This window comes from Piliocolobus tephrosceles, chromosome 2, assembly GCF_002776525.5.
Source record: "Piliocolobus tephrosceles isolate RC106 chromosome 2, ASM277652v3, whole genome shotgun sequence".
Lineage (NCBI taxonomy): Eukaryota > Metazoa > Chordata > Mammalia > Primates > Cercopithecidae > Piliocolobus > Piliocolobus tephrosceles.
Window position 1 is genome coordinate 110277 of NC_045435.1, and position 24755 is coordinate 135031.

At 38.1% G+C, this 24755-nt stretch overlaps 1 protein-coding gene across 2 annotated transcripts in view; it reads left to right on the forward strand.

The window, feature by feature from the left end:
* The window catches only part of LOC111543040 (nectin-3), a 118721-nt gene extending 94383 nt beyond the window's left edge, over nt 1–24338 (forward strand). For both annotated transcript variants that reach the window (XM_031935098.1, XM_023212830.2), the window contains exons 8-9: nt 23311–23373; nt 24159–24338. In XM_031935098.1, coding sequence (XP_031790958.1) covers nt 23311–23373; nt 24159–24338 — 243 coding nt within the window. The remainder of the gene's footprint in view (nt 1–23310; nt 23374–24158) is intronic.
* The last annotated feature ends 417 nt before the right edge of the window (nt 24339–24755 follow it).

The following is a 24755-nucleotide window of genomic DNA, read 5'->3' on the forward strand; positions in this document are numbered from 1 at the left end:
TTTTAATTTTGATGGTTATTGCTAATGAATTTATACTTTGTACCAGTGTACACTGCCACTGATAGCATATGAGAGGAAAGTATGTTCTTTAGTTATTAGCTAGCTTGGCATTTAACAAAACCATTGCTATGCTACTAAGTGATATACTGTCCAGTTGAAAGTGTTCTTGTGTGCCCCCCTTTGTCTCTATCCAAAGTGTGAGCTCTTATCCACTGATGTATTGGATAAATTTGTCTGTTTATATATTAAGTGAAATGCTCTTTAAACTTTTATTCTTCCTTCCCATATTTAAGTTGAAGCATAAATCTCCAACTCTGTTCTTCTTTATTAGGTATGAAGATGAAGAAAAGTGAAAGGTAGAGGGAGACAGTAAGTGAGGGTAGGATGGAATTAGGTTGGTGATAAAACGTTAAAGCTTTTATTGAATTACTCTATTGTGAATAATAGCTATTATTGAGCGCTACTTATATGGTAGGCATTGTTACAAGCACTTTACATGAACTGTCTCATTTAATCCTTACAGTCAACCCCTCAGGTGGGAATTACTGTTTTCTCCCTTCTATCAGTGAGGAAACTGAGGCTTTAAGGGATAGTAAGGAAAAAAAAAATTCAGTGATACTTGATTAAAGCATAGTAAGGCAGACTTTGTTTAGGACCATAGAAATAGATATAGGGAATGTTGCGATAGGGGAGAAAGATTGGGCTTAATCCTGAATACAGCATATGCAAGTGGGCATTTATAACCAAGGAGCAGAGTGGAGGTCAGAGGAAACATCAGAGGTAAGGGGAATATCTGGCTAAACCAACCTAACAGGATTCCTGTTGAAGACAGGGCAGTGTGATCAGATATTACCTGGGAGATAGTGGAGGATGAAGCACCTGATGAGCTATGTGGGATGATCATATATTGAGGGTGGGAAATTCTTGCTAAACTAACTTAGCAGGGATTGCTAAAACACAGATTTTATGAGAAGTGGACAGATGGGCCTTGGAGAAGGTTCAGAAGATTCACTCAAGTTTGACCAAGCAAGGAATCTTTGTCACAGATGAAGTAATTTTAACAAGATCTTCTTTAATATACAGCCTCTGAGTTTGGGTTCTTCTATTCCTTGCTGCCTACCAACCAAGAGAACATATGTTAATACTAATTAGAGCTGATATTTATTTAGCATTTTCTAAATATATGGCATTGTTCTAAGTTCTTTATACACATTACCTCATGAAATTCTCATAACATTGTGAAGCACATGCCATTATTATCCTCACATTTAAGATGAGCATACTGAAGCTCAGGAGGTTAATCACTTCGTTAGTGCCACCATCTATCTGAGGTAGAATTAGAACCCATGCAGTCTAGCTCAAGAGCCTACAATGGGTTTCAAGTACTGAAAAGATCACTGGCCTACCAGTGAAGGAGATGGATTTGGATTTGTGTCCCAGCTACATCATGAGTGAACCCTTGGGGGAAATCCTTTCACCTTAATTCTGTTTCCTCGTGTAAAAGGAGGGCGTTTGTTTCTCCATAGTCCTGAGGGACTACTTGCACTAACACTTTAGGTTTATCAATGAAAGGGGTTGACCAAGTGTGCTACTTCTCATTCATCAGTTGTTGAGGATGACCTTAGACTTTAGTAGTTATGTTATTCCACAGCCTCTGGGATTGTACCCAGAAGATGCTCACCTTCTGCAATTTAATATCCCATCCTTTTCCCAACACATCAGGTGCATTTACATCTCTGTAGGACAGAGCTCCATACACCAGTGCATATTGACATTTGAAACCTACTTATAGAGATATTATATGACCCTACTGCACATGTGGGTGGGACTTCATAAGGAAAAAAAAAAAAAAAAAACCTCTGGAAAGCAGTTGAAAGATACACATGTCATCTCCTGGTAAGCTTAAGAAAAAAGTTAACTTACAGTGTAAAGTGCACATATTTTCTTAGAACAATTCACTTCTTTATCCAACTTGCCCTGCTAAACGTCTGTTACACAGATTTATGGCCAAGTACTTGAAGTAGATTATTTTCAACATTTTATAAAATAAGGAAACATTGAGGCATTTTTGCTGACAAGAGTTACGTAAATATTCTGCATCTTCTTGTTTTGAACGATATGCAGATTCAACTAAAATGATATTTTAAAATAAAGAAATTGGGTACTTTGTACTGTCACAACTCTTTTTTCTTATGGACACTTGCCATATTTTAAGACTTTTTTCCATGAGTTCTACAAGTAGATTTTTTAAGCCCTGTAATCTTAGTGCTTATCGTTTTCCCTTGTGTTTGAAGCAGCTGCTTCCATGATCCTCTTTCTTCCTTCTAACTTCCTCATTTTAGTGCCTCTCATCACCGCCACTCCCCTACTTCCAGCTCCACATACACTCATGCATGTGCACACAAGCATACCCACACATCATGTATTATTCTGGGCACTTGTCACTTCGATGCAGAAGGCTTAATGATACTATGTTAAGATACATATGAGGTGACATAAACATGCTTAGATCTTGGATGAGGAAGGATAGAAATAAAAATAATATCATTTCCATCTACTTTTACACATTTAAAGTGTCCAGAGTTATCTCGGATTTTGTTTTACAGAACTTTGGATTACCTCAGCTTCTTTATGTGCTCATTTTTTAAAAGCTTACATTTCTTCAAATCTTACTAAATGTAAGATGGTATTGTGTTCAAAAATGATATTATTAATAGAAGAGAAAAAAAGGAAAGTGGGTCCTACAGTTGAATTATTGAATGTGCTAACAAATTAAACTTTCATGCTTAATGGTGACATAATACTTATTATAGAATTTTCCACCCACAAATTGTTATCAGGTGGATATTTTTCCTATTGACCTGTTTCCTTGATCTGCCATTTACCATGCACATTGGTTGGAGGCCCCATTTTTCTATAAACACTTTCTGGCACCTAGACTTATTTGTGAAATCCTGCACACGTTGTTCTGAGAACCTTTTGTGTTTTACTGTATATTATCCAGTTTCCTCAGGTCTTTTGAACTAAACATGAGATTGTAGCAAATCATTCCAAGCTGCTGTGAAAGAAAGTGATAGAAGATTTTTTACAGCTTTTGAAGTCACTTATATCCAGTATGATCTTTCCATTTTTTCCTCCAAGCAGTTTTCATACAAATGCCATATTCTTTTAGAAACAGGGCTACAATCAAAAGTAAACAATTGTGCCTTTTTCTTTAATACATAGATGATGCATATTCTCTTTGATGTGTTACCCTTTCTGGGTCTGTTAGGAAAACTCGACTCCTCTTCCAAGATCATGCCACTCCCCTTTAATACAAGATGCTTCATCTCTGTGAACAAGGAAGATCTATTTCTGAACCTGCATCTGCTCCACATCTTTACAAGACCAGTGATCTTTTCCTGCAGGTGATAACATTTGGCCCCTCCCATTTTCTTACATCTTATTATCAAAACATGAACAGCTTTCATCTCTTCTGGATCTTTTACCTGTAATCATACATGATTTTTTCAGTCAAGATCCTCTGCAGGGCTTATAAACTCTTACACATCTGTTTCAGTTCATGGCAGTCTTACACCTTCTGCTCCACCTCCCTGAACCTCACAATTGGTTTGTGATATGAGCTGCCCACTCACCACCCAGGGAATTTACAGTCTTTGTCCTCTCTTGAAGAACAATCGCTTCTCCCTGTAGTCAGCCCCTGTAATACATGCCTTTCTTCAGTTGAGCTGGTATTCCTTTCTCCTATTGTTGTTTTGAAAAATCTGTGTTGTGATTTCCTGGGTAGAATATGATCCTCCTCACTCTTAGAGTCAGTGTACAGTAATAATTTCTTTTATTATCCATACTGCTATCCTTTCATAGACAAATAATATCCTTTTGTCTCACAAGCCTTTAGTAAAGTTTACAGCCTACATTTTTTCTTATTTCTTCTCCTTTTTTTTTTTTTTTTGTACACCTGCAGCTTCTGCATACTTGATTACAGTCCATTGGTATTTTTTGCATGGTTTTGTTTCCCCTTCTTGACTTCCTATTGTTAATAGTAAAATCCTGGATTCTCCTGGGCTCTGAGAACCTAGCTATCGTCATCATCATTATCATCGTCATCATCATCCACGTTAATGTTTCTCAAGTCCTGCTCTCACTGTGTTGCTTTCACCTAGGATCTGGGTGGCTCTGGAAGCTTGGGACTCTGAGTTTAGCCCTATGTGATGTGACTCCACCATACCTAACCCAGTACTCCCAGTATGTTCAAGTGAGTTCTCCCATCCAACCAATAAAGTGTGAGTCCTCACTAATACTGGTTAACCTTTACCTCTTCATAGCTTATGTTGTTTGCTGTAGCCTCTGAACCCCTGTCATTTCTGTAGTCTGTATTGTAAGTCTTCAGTGTGTAATCTACAATTTCAAAAATCTCTAAGCAAATCAAGTTTTTCCTAACCCATATTGCACTCAAATCTGAGCTGAACTACTGATTCTCACAGTGTTATTTATAATCATTTTTCTGACTTAATATGAACATTCAGTTTTCCACTGCAGATATATTTATGTGCTTGATCATAGGGTTCTGTACTATATCCTGCTGGAGGTGCTTTATAAATACATGGACTATATACCTGTAACTTGTCTAAAATCAGAAAAACTCTGAATTCCAAAACACATCTGGTCCTAAGAGTTTCAGAAGAGAGATTGTAGACTTGTAGTGATTTAGCCATTTAATCATATTAGGTCAGCAGGTAGTTACATGTCTACAGTGTGCTGGGTACTGAAACAGGAGGGTTCCTTGATCCCTTCTGAAGGACATACAGCAGGGCTGCGTCTTGCCTGTTCCATCACCACTGCTGCTCAAATCACTGAGGTTTGGGGGGAGCGGGTGTGGGGTGAGCATGCAGACGGACAGGTGCAAGAGCCCAAGTGGGCATGTGTTACAGTGTGCCCTTTTAGCCCTGTCTGTAGATGGCTTGAATGTTAACCAGCTCACTGGACCCTCTGCCTTTCTGCAAGGGCAGAAGGCCATTGTGACAACTTTCTGTATCCTGAACTCTTGTCCAGTGTCCTGGTAGAATTGGGTCACACACGGACTCAATCGATCAGTGTGGACTTGAAGGATGAATGCAGGATTTCATTGAGTGGTGGAGGTGGCTCTCAGTGGGATGTATGGGGAGCTGGCAGCAGGGATGGAGTGGGAAGATGATCTTCCCCTGGAGCCTGGCCATCCAGCGGCCAAACTCCTCTTCCACCATCCCCAGCCAAACTCCTCTCAGTGTTCAGATGTTGCTCCTCTTCTCTATTTCTCTGCCACATTGTTCCACCATCCGACTGCTTGTCCCCTCCTCTCCTTGCCTGCTGGTCTGCTTCTGGAGCCTGGGGTTCAGGTTTATATGGGTATGGTAGTGGGGATGGTGGGCCAAAATGCAACTTTTGGGGATGAAAACAGGAATGCCTGTCCCCATTTAGGGCCGCTGGTCTCCAGGCTTGAGGGTGGGACCTTTTCCAGGCACCCACCCTCTTCTACCCAGTTTCTTCTGTTTGTATCAGTACCATGGGACATAAAGACAAGTAAAAGCATAGAAAGGCTTCCCACTTGTGTTCAAATTGCCTCGCTTTGTTGTTTAACCGTTTGAATGACAAGTCACATGAAACAAGATTATAAATTCCTGGAGGACAGGGGCCCATACATTCTTTTACAAGTAGATCCTACTTATGATGAGATTATTTCAGAAGATCAAATTATTAATTTTCAGTCCCTTCACCTCTGTAGAGCTCAGTTCTCATAGACACAGAACCACAATTCTCATCAGATTTCAAACTAGATATTGCAAACTTGATGACATTTCTCATTGTGTTTTAACTAACTTCCTGGGACTGAGGGAAGAGCTGCTTCTGCTTCAGTAAAACCCTTTGATGGCTCCCAAGGAGGTATGCCTAGGTATTACCAATTCCAGCCAGTGTCACCCAGAGGGTGGGGCCATTCCACTTTGTTCAGGGAGTAGGTAAAATGATAAGTATTTAACTGCTAAGTGTTTTTTGCATTGGTATTTAAAAAAATTTATTTCCTCTACTATTTTTCCAAAAGTCTACATTTAGTTATTTGTTACAATGAAAATGCACCTATCTTAACAGAGTGACTCCTTTCACTATCAGGTCAAGGAATGTCATCCTGCAATGACATTTACCAATTCCACACTAAGTAGATGGCCTGTTATTTGTAGTTATTAGCATGTTTTGGGGGCCAATAGAAAATACCCAAACTTTATTTGGCCATATGAATTATGTGTACATGAAGAGAAAATAGTTTTCACTGTTCTTGCCTCATGGAGTAGCATCTAAGTCAGTATCACTATGTGAAAATGAAATAGTGACGCTGTAGGGTGAATTGAAGACATAAGAAAAATCCTTGACTCATTTTATTAGTCATGCAACCTACCTTCACTGGAAGGATTCTTCAGCTTTTGTATCATCTGCTTCACTTTCCTTTTAAAGTCACTGGTGCTGTGAGCCTTCATCCTAATCACTGATGCACTCTGGCTCTCCTGAAGTCATAAGCTGGATTCTAGCTCAAGCTGCCTCTGTGCAGGTCACTTAAAACTTTAGTGTTTCTGTGGGGAAAAATGCCAAATTTTACTAATTTACTTCTCTAATTCAAATAAAACTGCATTCTTTGGGTTTTATATTTACAAAATTGGTGTTCCTGAAAGTTAATATTAACTTTCCATAGCAGACAGTTTATCTTTGTATTTTACCTTCTTAACCATTATTAGGTTATTTTCCTTCAGAAGGAGAAACTATATATGTTACCTTTATTTTCTTTTTTTTTTCTTCTGGGAATATGTTGAAAAATATTCAATTAGTTAAGATCCCAGGAAAAATACATGTATTAACTAAATATGTTCAAGAGATAACTTAGAAGGGTTATAGAAAGTAACCATTAGGTAAATGGATAGAGACCCTTTTGTATTTCATTTTCTACGTTTCTTTTACACCCCCAATAGGAAAAATAGATTGTTGGTAAGGGCAATTATTTCTGTATTGTCTTATCTTTCAATAAGAAGGAATATAAGGGAACTGGCATTCTTCACTTAGTATATAGCCTATTGTTTTAGGATCTAAAATACATTCAGTATTGAAGATTTTGGGAGGCCTTTTCTGTTTTGATTTTTACTTTCATTTTTGCAAAGAATGGCGTAAATTATTAACTACATGAAAAATCTTAACAGAGTGTCTTTTTCCAGTTCTGTGAGTGAAGGGTCAGCAGTTAGCTTTGAAATTACTTATTTCAAAAAGACATAAAAATTAAGTTTTTAAAAAGAAGAACTTAGTTAATATATGAAATAAGGTGGCATTTTTAAGGAAGCCCACATTTATCTATACCCTTATTTTTTTATTCATTATTTAAAAATATATATCTAATTTTTCTCTAATTGGTATTTATTATACATGTAGATAAGGAAGATATGAAAGCAAGAAGGAACTTAGATACTAGATTAAATATGAGATTTGGGAAGGCCCATATTAATGATCTCTAGAGAGGAATTCAATTTTGTTTCTTATTTTGGCGTGTAAAATTTTGATCATTACAACATCTAGTCAGTAATGGAATGATTTTTGGCATAGCTTCTCTGAGAACACATCTTTTAAGATGTGTGTTTTTTAAGATACTATGTAGTAGTAAGATGATAGGTAATATTTCTGTACTTGTTGGCTTTGTGGCAATACTGTGCTTGATACAGAAAAGACAGCTACCATCTTTGAGGATGTTTGGGTGTGTAGATTAAACTGAGGTTTACCTTATGGGAAAATTTGGAGATAAAATGGTATGAGTGGGTAATTAGGTACTGCCTTAGGGCATCGCATTGAAGAGCAGAAATGCCCATTGTCAGAATGACAGCCTGGTTTTCTGATGTTAAAATGTGTAGGCATTTATTAGTTATGGAAAACTGCATTTGTACCCCATAAGTGGTTAGGATTTACAATTAAGAACATCTTGGAATTATATTTGGGTATCATTTGCCTGCAAATAATTCATCACCTTTACCATCTATCTGCTTTAATTAGATACTTTGCTTTGCATATATATTACAATTTAGGTAAAGTATCGTTTTCCGGTGTATTTTAATATGAGAATTAAGCAAGACCATAAACCAAGATAAGAAATTTCATTAAAATGTGTCATATCAAATTTCGCTTTGAAAAATTAAAACCTAGAATGTATACTCAGTAGAAGTAATGAAATGTATTTACCAGTGATAACAAGAAACATTGCCTTTCTTTTGGTTAAGACAGCATTTTCAGCAACAAAGCTGCTACAACTCTGTGGTGACTTGAGAAAAATTCAGTGCTGCCTTGTGGGATAAAATATCCAATATTCTTCTATCTTGCAAATAAACCTCATGATAGTAGCCTATATTTGAAAACTTTGCCATGAGGACTTTCTTTCTATAGTCATTTCTTCTTTAACTGACTCATTATACTATTATAAATTAGGGGATAAGACATTGCATTTTGAGGTACTGCACTATATCACTGTGAGTATAAACAAACACTCAAAAAGAGAGGGGAAATACTCTCCTACTAAATTTTTAAGGCATTATCCTACAACAAATGACCACTGTGTGTTCAGCCCTGGGCTGGGGCAGAATGGGAAACTCTCAGAGTCTCATTACTGCTTGAGAAAAGCCTTGCCTTTGTGTTCCTCTAATTGAGGCTGGAGCTCAAGCAGGAGGTGAAGTAACTTAGACTCGTACAGATGAAGATAAACCAGAGCATATGGCAAAGCTCACCAGTCTTGAGCATCACTAGTCTTTCTCCTCACTTATCTGCCATCTGCCCTCTCAAATGTTCGTTGTCTTCCTGTTTTTTAGCCCCCTTCTGCAAGCAGATTAAGAGACTGGATATACTCAAGATGAGAAGTTTTATGTGATGGTTTAAGGCACAGACTTTGGAGTTACATAAAGATGAATTTGAATCTTAGCCGTACGTACTTGGAACCATTGCTCAATCATTCTAAGCCTCAGTTGCTCCATCTGTGATATGGGGAAAATGATATTGCCTCAAGGGCATAGTGTAAGACTATGAGTATAACCAAAGCATCTTAAACAGTGCTTATCTTACTATAAATCTTGGCTGTAATAAAACTTGGTTATATTATACTTTCAGGAAAAGGTAATTATATTGATATGTTAAATCTCTGAGACATTTTCAATTGAAGCTTTTAGCCTGAGATTGTATAGTAAACAATTAAAAAGGAGTATTAGCTAATGGATAAGGCAGGTAGTAGGGGAAGAATCTTTTGTCAGTCCTTATAAGTTGTAATTGTAGTTTTACCTAAGCTGAGCCTAATGCTGTCTATTTTAATCATGTTGCCATTATTGAGCCAACTTCCATGTTCCCTTGCCTTCTTTCTTTAATGCTAGAACCTCTCCTTTGGTCTGTCTAAGTCCCAAGGATCTAGAACCTCTTTTCACAGCATTCACTCCCTTCCCATGAACCATCTCAGACCTCTCTCTGCCCTGTTCTTTGCAAGTAGTAATTCAGACCTCAAGATTTCTAGTCCAACTGGCACAGGCAGGTTTCTCTACATAATCTAGCACCCAAGATATCTGTGGGGACCTCAGACTAAAAGTGGGAGTCAGTTTCTGTGCATTGATAGTTTTTCAATAAGTGTTTACTGAGCACCTGCTTTGATAGCAGCATGTGTGGTTTGGGAGAAATCTGTCATTCTCTTAGAGGGTTAACAGTAGAGGATTTATGGGATGGAATACATGGACAGAAGACATTGGGATAGAGGAACTATAAGCAAATAAATCTCAAGTCTTGGGGAATAAGATCCGGGCAGACTTTACACATTTAACTCGTATAATATGTGGTGGCAGTCTGCATTGATCACAACTGATTGTAGATACTAGAGAACGAAGAATCAACTTAAAAAATAACAAAGACAGAATTTCAAATGTAAAAGAAAAAAGTTGATTAATAATACTACAGCAACCCTGTTGACATTCACAGAGAATACTTCATAGAATTTTGAGAAACCTGCATTACTAAATACCCCTATCTTTTATAAAACTCATATATAAGAGTTGAGAATAAAAGACACCTTGAGAGGTGGATATAGCTAAATGATTAGCCTCATATTGAAAACCTTCCAGGTCTTGATTTCAATTTATGTCTCAACAAAATTACAAATTACTACCTGTCATAAACCTTTTAAGCTTACTCACGCATGAGTCAGCTTTAACATTAACCAGCAATGTCGAATCTGTGAATACTAAGGGTCTGCTAAATTATTAAGACATTCATGTGACTAGCATACCCATATGTGTAATTATCTTGGAGAACAGTAACAATTATGTATCTCATTAAACAACTGCCTAATTAATGTTGTTGTAAATTTTGCCTGATTAGGATACAATCTTTATAGTTGCTGATCCTGAAACATGGTCGACCTCTCTCGTAACTATTTTAAAAAGTGAAAGGGAAATCAACCTTTGGTTCACAGTTTTAATAATATTATATTAATTCTTTTAGAGAGGTACTTAATAGATACGAGTGTAATATCCTATATGCCTTGAAGAATCCGTATTTTGTGAATCATATATGGTGGCCAGTTGTTCATGTGCTGCTCCTTTAGTGTGGAGAAATCATCTCTCTAGATTAGAAACTCAGTCATCCAAATAAGCAATTGGAGACTTTTTAATGGAGAAACTTCTGCATCAGGGACAGTCTGTAATAAAGTATTTATTAAGAATTTAATATGTACTTTTATCATAGCAGATTCCAGACTATGTCAATGACTTCTCAGTTTACTAAATCTCCCTACCCATGTTTCTCTAAAACGAAGTAATTATAATAAAATGACAAGTTAGAGTTTTTTTAAAAAAAAACTTTGAGTTGGAGTTTACATAATACCATGCCATATTTTAAGTGTACATTTTGATAAGCTTTGCCAAATGTATACATGGATGTAACCATTGTCCCTAGCAAGAACTTTTCCATCACCTGAAAAATTTCTCATGTATACCCTCCACCATCATCATTATCATCACTACCACCACCATCATCCCACACACCTCCTATCTCTGGCAACCACCGATGGGATTTCTATCTCAATATACTAGTCGTGCCATTTTTAAAGAACCTCACATGAATGGAATCCCACCCAGTGTGTTCTTTTGCATCCAGTTTCTTTTGCTCGGTATAATGTTTTTAAGATTCACCCATCTTATTGCATGAATAAACTTTCTTTTTTGCTGAGAAGTATTCCATTTTAAGAGTATACCAAAATTTTTTATATTCATTCACCTGTTGAGGACCATTTTGGTTTAAAGTTTTGGGATGTTGTGAAGAAAAGAAAAAACTTTTTCTCAGGCTGGAGTGCAGTGGCACAATCTGGGCTCACTGCAAGCTCCGCCCCCCAGGTTCACGCCATTCTCCTGCCTCAGCCTCATGTGTAGCTGGGACTACAGGCACCGGCCAGCACACCCAGCTAATTTCTTGTATTTTTAGTAGAGACAGGGTTTCACCGTGTTAGCCAGGATGGTCTCGATCTCCTGACTTTGTGATCCACCTGCCTCGGCCTCCCAAAGTGCTGGGATTACAGGCATGAGCCACTATGCCTGGCCTTTTCCTGCCTTCTTTTAAATTAGCTGAGGGATTTAGTATTTTTAGTATTTTTTAATTTAAAGCCTTATTTAGTCTATTGAATTATTAGCTGTACCACTTTGTTTTTACTGTTATCGTGATTTATCTAGAGTTTAGCATACACATTTTTAACTTACCACTATCTACCTTAATATTACATAATACTACTTCATATATATTAGATGAATTTTAATATACATTTCAATTTCTTTCCTTCTTTCCTTATCATCTTATGCATTTTATTTCTCCCTGTGTTATAAACCTGACAATATATTATTACTATTTTTGTTTTAAACCATAATGTGTCTTTTTTTAAAACTACAAACTGATAAAGTTATGTTCGAAGTCCGTATTCTTCAACCTGAATAACTTTTCCATAACATTTCTTATGGTACTGATAAAACAATTTTTTCTTTATTTCACTATTTTTTTTTTTTGGAAATGAAGTTTCATTCTTGTTTCCCAGGCTGGAGTGCAATGGCGTGGTCTCAGTTCACTGCAACCTCTGCCTCCCAGGTTCAAGTGATTCTCTGACCTTAGCCTCCCAAGTAGCTGGGATTATAGGCGCCTGCCACCACACCTGGCTAATTTTTTTGTATTTTTATTGAAGACAGGATTTTACCATGTTGACCAGGCTAGTCTCAAACTCCTGACCTGAGATGATCTGCCAACCTCAGCCTCCCAAAGTGCTGGGATTACAGGCATGAGCCACAATGCCCAGCCTATTTTTGAATATTTTGTGGGATATAGAATTCTAGTTTTTAAATTTTTTTTCATTTAGCACTTTAAAATTATAGTTTTATTGTCTTCTGTACTCTTTTTTTTTTTTCTAGTGAGAAGCCAATGATAATGCTTTATTTCTCTAATTGGACTATGTCTTGTTTTTCCCTCTAGCTACATCTTTGATTTTCTCTTTATTGTTAGTTTTTAGCAATTAGATTTTGAAAGGTATTAGAGTGGCTTTCTTTATGTTTACCATTTTGGGGGTTCATTGAGCTTCATAGAGTTGTAGGTTTATATATTTCATAAAATTTGATAAATTTTGGCAGTTCTTCAAATATTGTAGTTTTCCCTTCCTTCTGTGATTCCAGTTATACAAATGGTAGATTTTTTTTATATTATCTCACAGATTACTAAGGCTGTATTCAATTTTTTCAGCCTTTTTCGCTCTCTGTTCTTTTCTGCTGATAGTTTCTGCCTGAAGTACAGTGATTTTTTTCTTCTGCAGTGTCTACTCTGCTACTAAGGCGATCCAGTGACTTTTTCCATTTCAAATATTGTATTTTTTTCTAGCTCTAAAGTTCTTTTTGGTTATTTTTTATAGTTGTCAACTCTCATGTTTTGTTCATGTTTTCCTTTATAGCCTTAAACATATTTATAATAGCCATTTTAAAGTTTTTGTCTGCTAATTCCATCATATGTCATGTTATGCTTTGAAAACTCATGTTGAAATTTAATTGCCATTGTAATACTGTTGATCTAATCACCTTCTACCTTCATTAATAGATTAATACCATTATCTTTGAAGTGGGTTAGTTATCTCGAGACTCCAGCCCCACTTTTCTCTCTGCATTGTGTGCTTGCTTGGCCTTCTGCTTTCCACCATAGAATGATATAACATGAAGGCCTTTGCCAGATGCTGGCACCTTGATATTGAACTTCCCAGCCTTCATGAGCCAAATAAACTTCTATTGTTTATAAATTACCCAGTCTGTGGCATTCTGCTGTAGCAACACAAAACAGACTAAGACATGTTATTTCTGGTTTAGTTTCTATATACTTATTTTTTCTCACTTTTTTGTTTTATCATGGTCAGTACATTTTAATTGGATGCTGGACACTATGAATGTTGTGTTTTCATTTGTTTGAATTTTGCTCTTATTTCTTAATAAGAATTCAGTTATTTCTGGAAATCAGTTAATTTACTTCAAGATCAACCTGATCTTCTGGAAGTTTGTTTTTAAGTTTTGTTAGGATGGTTCTAGAATAGCCTATCTTCTAGAGCTGCTTTAACATTCTAAGGGGTGAACCTGGGTCTCTGCTGGATGTCTCACATGTTCAGTGAGGATGTTCTACTTCAGCTGGTTGGATCATAAGTGTCAATGAACTCTAATTAAGTTCTGTAATTGTTAAGATAATAGCTCCCTAGCAAATTTTCTTTCTCCAACAGTTATGCTTTGCTCTGTGGATGCCCAGCCTAGTATCCCGCCAGGGAACTCTCATGCAGATTTCTGGAACTTTTTCTGTGTGTGTCTTTCTCTTCTTCGGGACCCTCCCTGTTCCACAGATTTCAGTCACTTCAACTTTTCTGAATGCCGAACTCCGTCTCCCCAGTTCAGCAAGATCCTTTGCTTTTCTTGATTTTTTCTCTTCTTATGCCACCAAAAAAAAAAAAAAAAATTATCAAAAGATAACACATGTGCGTGTGTGTGTGGATATTTTGTGTGTATGTATTTTTCCATTATCTGGGATCCCAGTCCTATACAACACAGTTGTCCAGTGTCTGAAAACTGTTGTTTTATGTATTTTGTCCCAATTTTCTATTAGTTTATGACAGGAAGATTAGTCTGGTATTAGTTCTCCATCATGACTGGAAGCAGAAGTAAAAATGTATCACTTGTCAGTATAAGGAAGAAGCATTAGGACAAGATATATCAATCAAATGAAACTTTTACAATGCCTTGTGGAGTTATAAGCAGAAGAGAGGGAAAATGACATCAGGTAGACACAGAGCACATGGTAGAGAATAAACTGAAGGAAGAAGTAGGAAGGTCATGGAAGAAAGACTCAGCAGAGAAAATCACTGGGTTTTCCATGATCCAGTAATTCCAGAAATCTCTTTGTTTAGGGTTGAATGAAAAATAATTTCAACAAGAATCCTAGGTATTAATCTAAAGTTCTGGTGGGTGGATAAAGAAAAGAGACACGATTCCCTGGTCAACAGTAGAACTGGGAGAATAACAGAAGCACAAATAGAAGTGAACTAAAAAGGAAAGGGTAATTATAAAATATTGTATTATTACTTGGATTCAGAGTTTCTTGACAGACATAGGAGAGCAGTATATAGTAATTTGTTCCTTTTTTTCTAAAGCATGACACAAGAATTCAGGCAGAATCAAAGTAATTAACATACTATGCATTCTTCATATACTCTGTACTCCATAAAAAACAGTGAGTGCACATTAAAATATTTAATTATGTCTAGTATGCAGTGAGTGGCAGTGGGAAATTACCCATGGATGTGACAGGGAAGCTGGGAAACTGCTTGAATTGGGAAGGCAGCAGTGGAAGATAGATCAGTTACATGTGAGGTGTGATGGAGGGTACTTAGTGTATCTTTACTCACAGCCTTAGGAACTGAAGGAAGATGGATGGTCCTTCAACAGGAAGGTGGTGAGTTTGAAGTATCTTGTCAAGGTGAGGTTTTCAGAGGTAGGGGCCTTTAAAAATTTAGGAAGTTGAAGTTTTAAAAGATATTATTGTTTCATTTTTAAGATAGGAGAATCTCGAACATGCTTGTATGCCAGGAGGAAGGAATCAGTGACAAGAAAAGTAAGAGAGTTGCAAGACAAGGAAATGATATGGAAGTTCTTGAAGGTGTGGGAATGATTTGTTGAAGTGGGGAGAAAACCTAAAAAAGAGTGAATCGGAGGCATAAGATGAGTCATTTTTGTGAACATCCAGGTCCCTTAAGATAATGGCCCGAACAGAATGGAGAAGAGAGTAACCTAGATGCCAAAGTCCTTGATGGGAAAGCTGTTATGACTATACAGGTGGTAGCTAAAAGGAGTTCTGCTCTCTCTAGGTTTCAGAAAATCCTGGAAGAGGTAGATACCAGTTGGTGATAGCAGTTAGAGGTAATGGGTTAGGGAAAAGTTTGAGAAGGTAGGAGTTTTAAAAGTAGTATTGTTTAAGGTTTACAAATTGCAGTGAGTTAGGGTAAAAGAGAAGTATGGTTCTAAGTAAGGAAGTACAGAGCTTTGGGGGATGAAATTTAAAGAGAAGAAGAAGATTAAAGAGACTTAAATTTGGCATCAGGGACAGTGGTTCCAAATGGAACTGTAGTTTGAAGGTTTTTTACTGCCAGAGCCAGGAGAGTGTTTAGGGTTATTTTATGTCCTGTGACAATAGCAACTTGAAATCTTAGTTCTGTCACCACTGAGAATAAACCTTAACAACTCTGAAAGCTTACTGGTAGGATTTTAAGTATTACCTATATGGAAACAGGATGAAATATAATACATATGAAAGAGGAGAGGCTCTGGTTTATTTGTTGGATCAGAGAAGGTAAAATGTTTACTAAGATAATAAATAAGATTCCAGATTCCAGATAGCCAACTAGATGCAGCAAGGAGGAACATCTGCTGCTGAGAGACAAGGACATTGGGAAGACTAGCACACTCTAGAAAATCTTCAGAGGGAAGGAATTGAGAGTGGATGGAGGGAGGACACTGGGACTGGGCTGAAGCGGGAGGAAGCTGGGAACTCTGCACAGGGTGGCTGAGCACCAGAACTTTTTCCTAACCCCCAATGACTCCTGGTGAAGGGGTGAGCTGAACAGTTGAGGAGTGAGCCTTGGACCTCTGGGATCCTAGCAGGAGGAGACCCAAAACCTCCACAGACACTTGAGCTGCTTAAAGAGGTGGCGGGGCAGCACTCCAGCCTGTGTGGAAACCAGAGGGTTTGGTGGGATAACAGCTACAGTGGAGTATGGCCAAGGGTGCCCATCTCCCAAGGCTTGCCGTGCTCCTCTAGGAGACTTTAGCCTTCGGGTGACTGTCGGATCTGGACAGAGCAGGGCAGTCTTGCCCTTGGGATGGGGCTAGTCTGATCTGAATGCTCCCCTCTCTTCTGGCCTCTCCCAGTCTGGCTGTGCATGCCTGCCGCACAACTTTGAATACCCAACCAGGGTGCTTCCTGGAGGACTGCATCATAGCTCCTTCACCAGCAGACTGTGCCCAGCTGTTGGAGAACTCCAGCAGACTGCCCTCCACTGACATGCACCAGCCCACCCACAGCCTCCCTGCACCACTTTGCCAGGACACACCCATACCCCCGTGACTCCCCTACTTCCTTGCCAGTGCATGCACATGGGCAGACCTCGCCTCCCCCACTGGCACACGTGTGACAACAAAAAAAGAAAACTGCAGGCCAATATCCTTGATGAACATAGATACAAAAATCCTCAACAAAATACCAGCAAACAAAATCCAGCAGGAAATCAAAAAACTAATCCACCACAACCTATTAGGCTTTATTCCTGGGATGCAAGGTTGGTTCAATATAATGGAACTCAGTAAATGTGATTCATCACATAAAACAGAACTAAAAACAAAACCACATGATCACCCCAATGGATGCAAGAAAGGCTTTTGATGAAAATCAACATCCCTTCATGTTAAAAACCCTTAATAAACTAAGCATTGAAGGAACATCCTTCAAAATATTATAATAAAAGCCATCTATGACAATTATAACTCACAACCAACATCATACTGGACAGGCAAAGGCTGGAAGCATTCCCCTTGAGAACTGGTACAAAACAAGGATACTCAGTCTCACCACTCCTATTCAACATAGTACTGGAAGGCCTGGCCAGAATAATCAGGCAAGATAAAGAAATAAAAGGCATCCAAATAGAGAGAGAGGAAGTCAAACCATCTGTTTGCAGATGATATGCTTCTTTACCTAAAAACTAGATAGCCTCTGCCCAAAGGTTCCTAGATCTGAAAAACAACTTCAGCAAAGTTTCAGGTGGCAAAATCAGTGCACAAAAATCAGTAGCATTCCTTTACATCGAGAACCTACAACCTGAGTGCCAGATGAAGAACACAATCCCATTCACAATAGCCACAAAAAGAATAAAATACCTAGGAGTATAGCTAACCAGGGAGGTGAAAGATCTGTATAACAAAAACTACAACACACTGTTTAAAGAAATCAAATGACATAAACAAATGGAAAAACATTTCTTGCTTATGGATAGCAAGAATCAGTGTTTTGAAAATGGCCATACTGCCCAAAGCAATTTACAGATTCAATGCTATTCCTAGCAAACTACCAATGACATTTCTCACAGAATTAGGGAAGAAAAAAAAATTTAAAAATTCACATGGAGCTCGTCACAGTGGATCACATTTGTAGTCCCAGCACTTTGGGAAGCCAAGGTGGGTGGATCACTTGAGGTCAGGAGTTCAGGACCAGCCTGGCCAACATGGTGAAACCCCATCTTTACTAAAAATACAAAAATTAGCCAGGCCATGATGGCACACCCCTGTAATCCCAGCTACTCAGGAGGCTGAGACACGAGAATCACTTGAACCTGGGAGGCGGAGGTTGCAGTCAGCTGAGATCATGCCTCTGTACTCCATCCTGGGTGAAAGAGCAAGACTATCTCAAAAAACAAAATGAAAAAATAAAATTTACATGGAACTTTAAAATTTCTCACAGAATTAGGAAAAACTGTTTTAAAATTCATATGGAACCAAAAAAGAGTTTGAATAGCCAAGGCAATCATAAGCAAAAAGAACAAAGCTAGAGGCATGTTATCCAACTTCAAACTGTATTATAAGGCTACAGTAACCAAAACAGCATAGTACTGGTACAAAAACAGGTAACAGACTAATATGACAGAATGGAGAGCCCAAAAATAAAGCTGTACAACTAACATCATCTGATCTTTGACAAAGTCAACAAAAAACAAGCAATGAGGAAAGGACTCTGTATTCAATAAATGGTGCTAGGGTAAATGGCTAGCCATATACAGAAAATCAAAACTGGACCCCTTCTTTACACATTATACAAAAAATCAACTCCTACCTATTGGATACTATGCCTGTTACCTGGGTGATGAAATAACCTGTACATTAGATCCCCATGATACACAATTAACCTATGTAACAAACCTGCACATGTACCCCTGAACTTAAAGTCAAAAACAAACCTGAAAAACTAGTGTTAACACTTTTGAAATTAGGGATGAAAGCCTCTGTGACTTTAGCAAATCAGGAGAGTGAATATGGATTATAACTCAATAGAAATTGCTGTAAGATAATACATGAAAGAGAAGTTGAAATACGTATTACAGATTGAGAGTAGCCCAAGACTTTCTAGGAAAAGATACAAGAATAATAGAATAACATATGCTGAGTATCCATCAAAGTATTATAGTTTTATTCAGTACATATATATTAGTCACCAAATATATGTACACTATTATTTAAGACACTTTTCAAACATAGATACTTTGTTAATTTTTTTTTTTAAATACCAAATCCTGTTGAGGACCTGGAGCAGCTGAGACTCTCATTCATTACTGATGGGAATAGAAAATGGTATAGATGCTTTGGGAGACAGTTTGGCAGTTTCTTAAAAAACTAAGCATATACCTCATGCCTATAATCCCAACGCTGTGGGAGGATCATTTGAGACCAGGAGTTTGAGATGAGCCTGGGCAATATAGCAATACCCTGTCTCTACAAAAAATAAATTTAAAAAATTAGCCAGGTGTGGTGATGTGTGCCTGGCTAATTCTTATCAGAGGTTAGATAGCCACACAGTGCAGAAACAGATACATAATGCTTTCCATAGCCCAGTTCCTAATTCAGGGCCTTTTCTAGGGTGGGTTGGGTCCTTGTCTGCATACACAATTTTATTACATATTAGATTACAAAAGTTACAATGATTTAATGATGAAGATTCAGAATATGGGGTAGAGAAAAGGAACTTACCCATTCACTTATTGTCCAATCAGTTCAAGTGAAGATTGTTTGTAGTGTCCAGGCACCATTTTTTCCTGTTCAAGTCTGAGAACTTTCTCTTCTTGTCCTTTATTGTCAAATGCACCACTTCTGGCTATTTAAAAAAAAAAAATCTTCTACCATGAGCAAAAGACAGCAATGTTATTATTACTCATAAAGCTGTGGCTCTTTAAAATCTGTTTGTATTGAAGCAGAATAGACAGATCATTTATCTCTGTAGTTCCCAAATACTATTAATACTTGTTATATTGTTACTTATGACACTGCATTACTGACTTCCAGAGACTTGAAAGTTGTTACCACATTTAATAGGTGATGACCAAATACAGGTCTTAACCCAGGGTGTTCAGCAAAGTGTGAATGATCATTTATTTTCTGGTCATGTTAAATTTACCATTTGGAATTTTAAATATAAGCATAGAACAGCACATCTTCCAACCAAATCTTCCCTTGAACTGTTGAGGCCATAAACACTGTGTTCCTAGAATATGCTCCCTTTCAGTGTTGAGTACCCCTGCTTTCCCCCACACTGCCACGAGGAATAGGCAAGGACCATATTGTTATCAGAGACTATGTTCAAGATTTCTTCTCCTTTTTTTTTTTTTTTTTTTTTTAACTTTTCAAAATGAATGTACTACTGTTAAGGAATAGAAAGAACCACCAGAAATATTTGATTGCCCTCCATTTATCAGCTACTGTTTATTTCTTGGAAGCCAGGGTTGCTTAGAACATCACTTAAATTGTCTTTTTCTTCTACAAGTGTCAGACTTAGAAATTAAGTCACACTATTAGACATGAGGGACTGCTGAAGAAAATGGTATGAGCAGACTGTGGCATGTCTGTCAGAGTTTCCTTAATGCTGGTAAAAGAGGTAGTGGGTTATGATGGCTTCTACTGACTAGTCCTAAGAATCAACACAAATGTCTTTAGGTTTTATTATTGTAATAAAGGGAAACTTGAAGTGGGAGGAAATGAGATTGTAAATTGATTTTTTAAAGATATCCAGATACCACTTTTTAAAATACAGATTAACTCTTTCATGGCTTAGAAAATTCACACCCACCCCCTTTACAGAGAAGCTTCTGATTACACCACCTCTTGTCAAGTTAGATGCAGCAGTGAGTGATGTGAAATCATTTCTTAATTATCTATATTAATGGATGGAGAACAATAAACGGCAAAGAAACAAATGAAAATGCTGATTTTAATATAAGGTATTTTTTCCCAAGTCTAATTTCCTTTGACCGGGACCAGCTACATAATTCCTAAGGCACAGTGAAAAATGAAAATGTTGGTCCCCATGTTCAAAAATTAAGGCTGTCAAGACGGCATTATTAGGTGCCTAGAGAGGGGGTGAATGAGAGGCTCATCTTCACTGGGACATGGCCTCCAGGCACCTGCCGTATGCACCATGACTGTGGGCGTGTGCTCCTGAACCAATGCCCAGGCACCAGCCTGGGCCGAGGACAGCAGCAGTCACTGGAGAGGGGACACTGAGAGGGAGGCCACGTAGGACCTGGGGCAGCAAGATGGGGAAGCAGTGGCCAGGAACCACACAGATAGCAGGAGGCAGGGATGCCTGTGAGCCTAGCCTACAAGTCCCTGAAGCATGCTTTTTTGTCTCATTAGACCACTTACAACAGAAATTAATGGTGAAATTATTAAGAAATCTTAGATGGCAACTGCAAAGTATTAAAAGTATTAAACCCCAGGGGCCCTGTGTGATTGGCCATCTACCCATGACTGGCCCTGCCTTGGACAAACTTTTACCAGTGTTTACTGGTTAATATCACCCGATCACGTGGGAAGCACTGTAGAATTATGCTGACCTTGACAGGAGGAGTGAACATGTCACATAATTTGCAACATAGATAACCTTGACATAAGATATCAAGAATTGATGACAGTTTAGATTCCAATACATTCATTAGTGAACTATTCTTATTATTGCACAAACCCACACTAAGGTAGAGGGATGGAGGAGGATGACTATGTTAGTCTGTTCAGGCTTCTGTAACAAAACACTGTAAACTAGGTAGCTAACAAACAACAGAAATTTCTTATATTTCTGGAGGCTGGGAAGTCCAAGATCAAGGTATCAGCAGATTTAGTGTCTGGTAAGGGCCTTATTCCTGATAGATGGCTGTCTTCCCACTATAACTTCATAAGAAGGAAGGGAAGAACTCCGATCTCTTCAATCCCTTATAAGGGCACTAATCCCATTTATGACAGCTCCACCCTTACACCCTGTTCACCTCCCCAGGGCCCCCCCACCTTTTAGTACTTTCACATTGCCATTAGGTTTCAACATATGAATTTTGGGAGTGTACAAACATTCAGACCATTAGCAATGGCTAAGAAAGGCTCACTACTTACTGGAGTTGAAAGTTAACATTAGGGACTATAAAACAAGACAGTCGTGATATGTGCTACAATAGAGATAAAAACAAGAGCAATAGGAAAACTAGGAGTAAAGAGATTAACTTTGACGGAATGTGGACAAGCCTTGTGAAAAAAAAGAATGACTTCAGTCAGGCCATGTTGGCTAGGCAGAATTTCTACTCCCAGAGATTTGTCCTTCCAAACCAAAAGGGACAGTATGAGCAAAGATAGTGAAATGCAGAGCTTGTTGATAGATATGCCTGCATGTGGCATATCTGATTCAGGCATTATTTTATTAGATTGACTGAACATCTATTTTCCCGACACTAAAATGGAAGCAGGGATGTAAAAATACAGAATTTAGAATTAGACAAAGCCACATTTGAATCACTATTTACCATTTACCAGTTGTGTGACTGGAGACAACTTGCTTAACTAAGCCTCAGTTTTAGTCATCCATAAAATAAAGATACTAGTCTTGTTGAAGTATTAGGTGAGATAATATTTGTGAAACACTTCAGCCAGCACTCTCTATCTGGAAAAGGGTAAAAGCAAGTAGACTTATAATTGTGATAATAAATGCTATGAAGGCTCAGAAAAGGGTGGCTATCTCTGCTCAAGGGTGTTGTGCAAGGCTTCGTGAAAGAGGTGATATTTGAACTGAAGTCTGAAGGGTGAGTCATGTGTTTGTAAGCTGAGGAAAACTGAAAAAAATTCTTCCTAGGGTGAGGTTTGAAAATGAACTCCCTTTATAATCTGTGTGGGGTGAGGGTGTGGATAAGAATGGGAGAGTAGCAAGCAAGAAAAGGATGATCATATATCCTTCAAATCTATGTATAAGGACAAAAAAAATGTCTCATTAACCACCCCAAACCACTTTTACCTGATTCAAAATATCAGACTCTTCCACTGAGAAAAGACAGGAGACCTTCTGTGATGACTTCTCCCTCGTGTAAGATGTAAACCAGTTTGCATGAGAACTTCTGCAGCAGATGTTGTCTATGTTTTCTCTTTCTTTTTTTTTAAGACCGAGTCTTGGTTGCTCTGTAGCCCAGGCTGGAGTGCAGTGGCACGATCTTGGCTCACTGTAACCTCTGCTTCCCCAATTCAAACTCTTCTCCTGCCTCAGCCTCCCAAATAGCTGGGATTACAGGTGTGCACCACCACGCCCAGCTAATTTTTGTATTTTTAGTGGAGATGGGGTTTCACATGTTGATCAGGCTGGTCTCAAACTTCTGGCCTCAAGTTATCCATCCACCTGTCTCGGCCTCTCAAAGTGCTAGGATTACAGGCAAGAGCCACTGTGCCCAACCCTGTATTTTCTTCTTTCTAGAAGTCAAGAGCCAGGAGAGAGTGAGTGAAACTCTTAAAAAATATGGATGCTTTTCTTATTCTCATGTGGAACATTTTGCTTAGTTGGTAGACATTTATAACAAGACATGATTGGCTCTTTTAAAAATAGGAATCTTACTGGTTGATATGTTTGCCATATGTTTTACAGTGCATGTCTTTTTGTGTTTTCTTCCAGCCTGAACACTTGCCTTTGCAGACTCAGTTCAAAGAAAGAGAAGTTGGCCATCTTCAGCACTCTGTAAGTAACCATGTTGTGGCTATCAGCCCAGGTGGAGCTGGTAGCTAACATGCTTATTAAAATATCATTTAATTCTATACAAGTTCACTTTATTCATCTTTCCCCTATTTGAGTGTCTCTGCTAAGATCTGGTAGTCCTTGAATTTTACTCTTAGAAGTAATCAAGTTTTACGAAACCAATAACGAGCAGAAGAGTCTGTACCAGAGACACCACAGAACATCATGGGGGGTTCATTTTATAAGTGCTAGCTGTGGCAAGGTCAAGCCAGAAGGAAAGGTCAAGACAAGATGATATTTTTGGCAGAGTTTATTTTCAGTTTTATCAGGCATATGTTCAAATGCCAGTTCATTTTGCTGTGTCCTTTCCCCAGTTCCCCAGAGCTGAGTTGAGGTTTCTTTTGTTTAGTTGGTTTAATTCTCTGTATACCTCGTATGTTCATTTCAAGCTTGAGCCTTGCTTTAGAGGCTCCTGAGGTTTATAACCCTGTTCTTCTCCAGTTTACCTTAACTGATAGCAACTCCAGATTTCAAAATGTGAAACTGATCCCAGTCTCCATTAGTCACAATTTTGTATCTAGGAGCTACTACTATTCTTATTCAGGGTATTGTAAGCAACAAATGACTGAAAAATGTAAGTTGTTGAACTTACCTTGCCATTCAGTAGTTTTTGGGGTAGTGAATCAGGGACACTAAACTGTAATGAATTATATTCTTGCCTGTTTTTACCAGTGCTAGAAAAATGCAAACAGCTGCTCTGCTAATGTAAGCAATGTTTGAATTTTTAGAATGGACTAAATAGCAGGAGTTTTGACTATGAAGATGAGAATCCAGTTGGGGAAGATGGCATTCAGCAGATGTACCCCCTTTACAATCAGATGTGCTACCAAGACCGGAGCCCTGGCAAACATCATCAAAATAACGACCCTAAGAGAGTCTACGTCGACCCACGAGAGCATTATGTGTGATTTTTCTCTTTTTCCAATGGGCGTTATAACAAATGTTTATTCTTAGATTGGGGAGAGAAACTAAGGCCAATAGTTGTTTTACTGTCTCTCATATAGAACCGTCCCACTCTAAGGGTATTGGAAGTCCTAATGAATGACGTAAAGCCAATAGCAAATTTCTTTTCTTCATTAAGGGTTCCTTAACCACCAGCTGTGTTTGTGAACTTGACTATAGCTTTGTGTGTTTCTGTGACGATGGTGTTTAACTGCTAACATTTGGCCTACAATGGCATTTTCATTTAACAGTACGGCATCTGCCTGTGATAACTGCAGTGATTCTCCAGAAAGAAAGGCCCCAGCTGGTACTATTAACCTCATTGGGTCTCAGCCATGCTAGCCTGTTCATCTGTAATTCACACGGGCATAAAAATGAGTTCA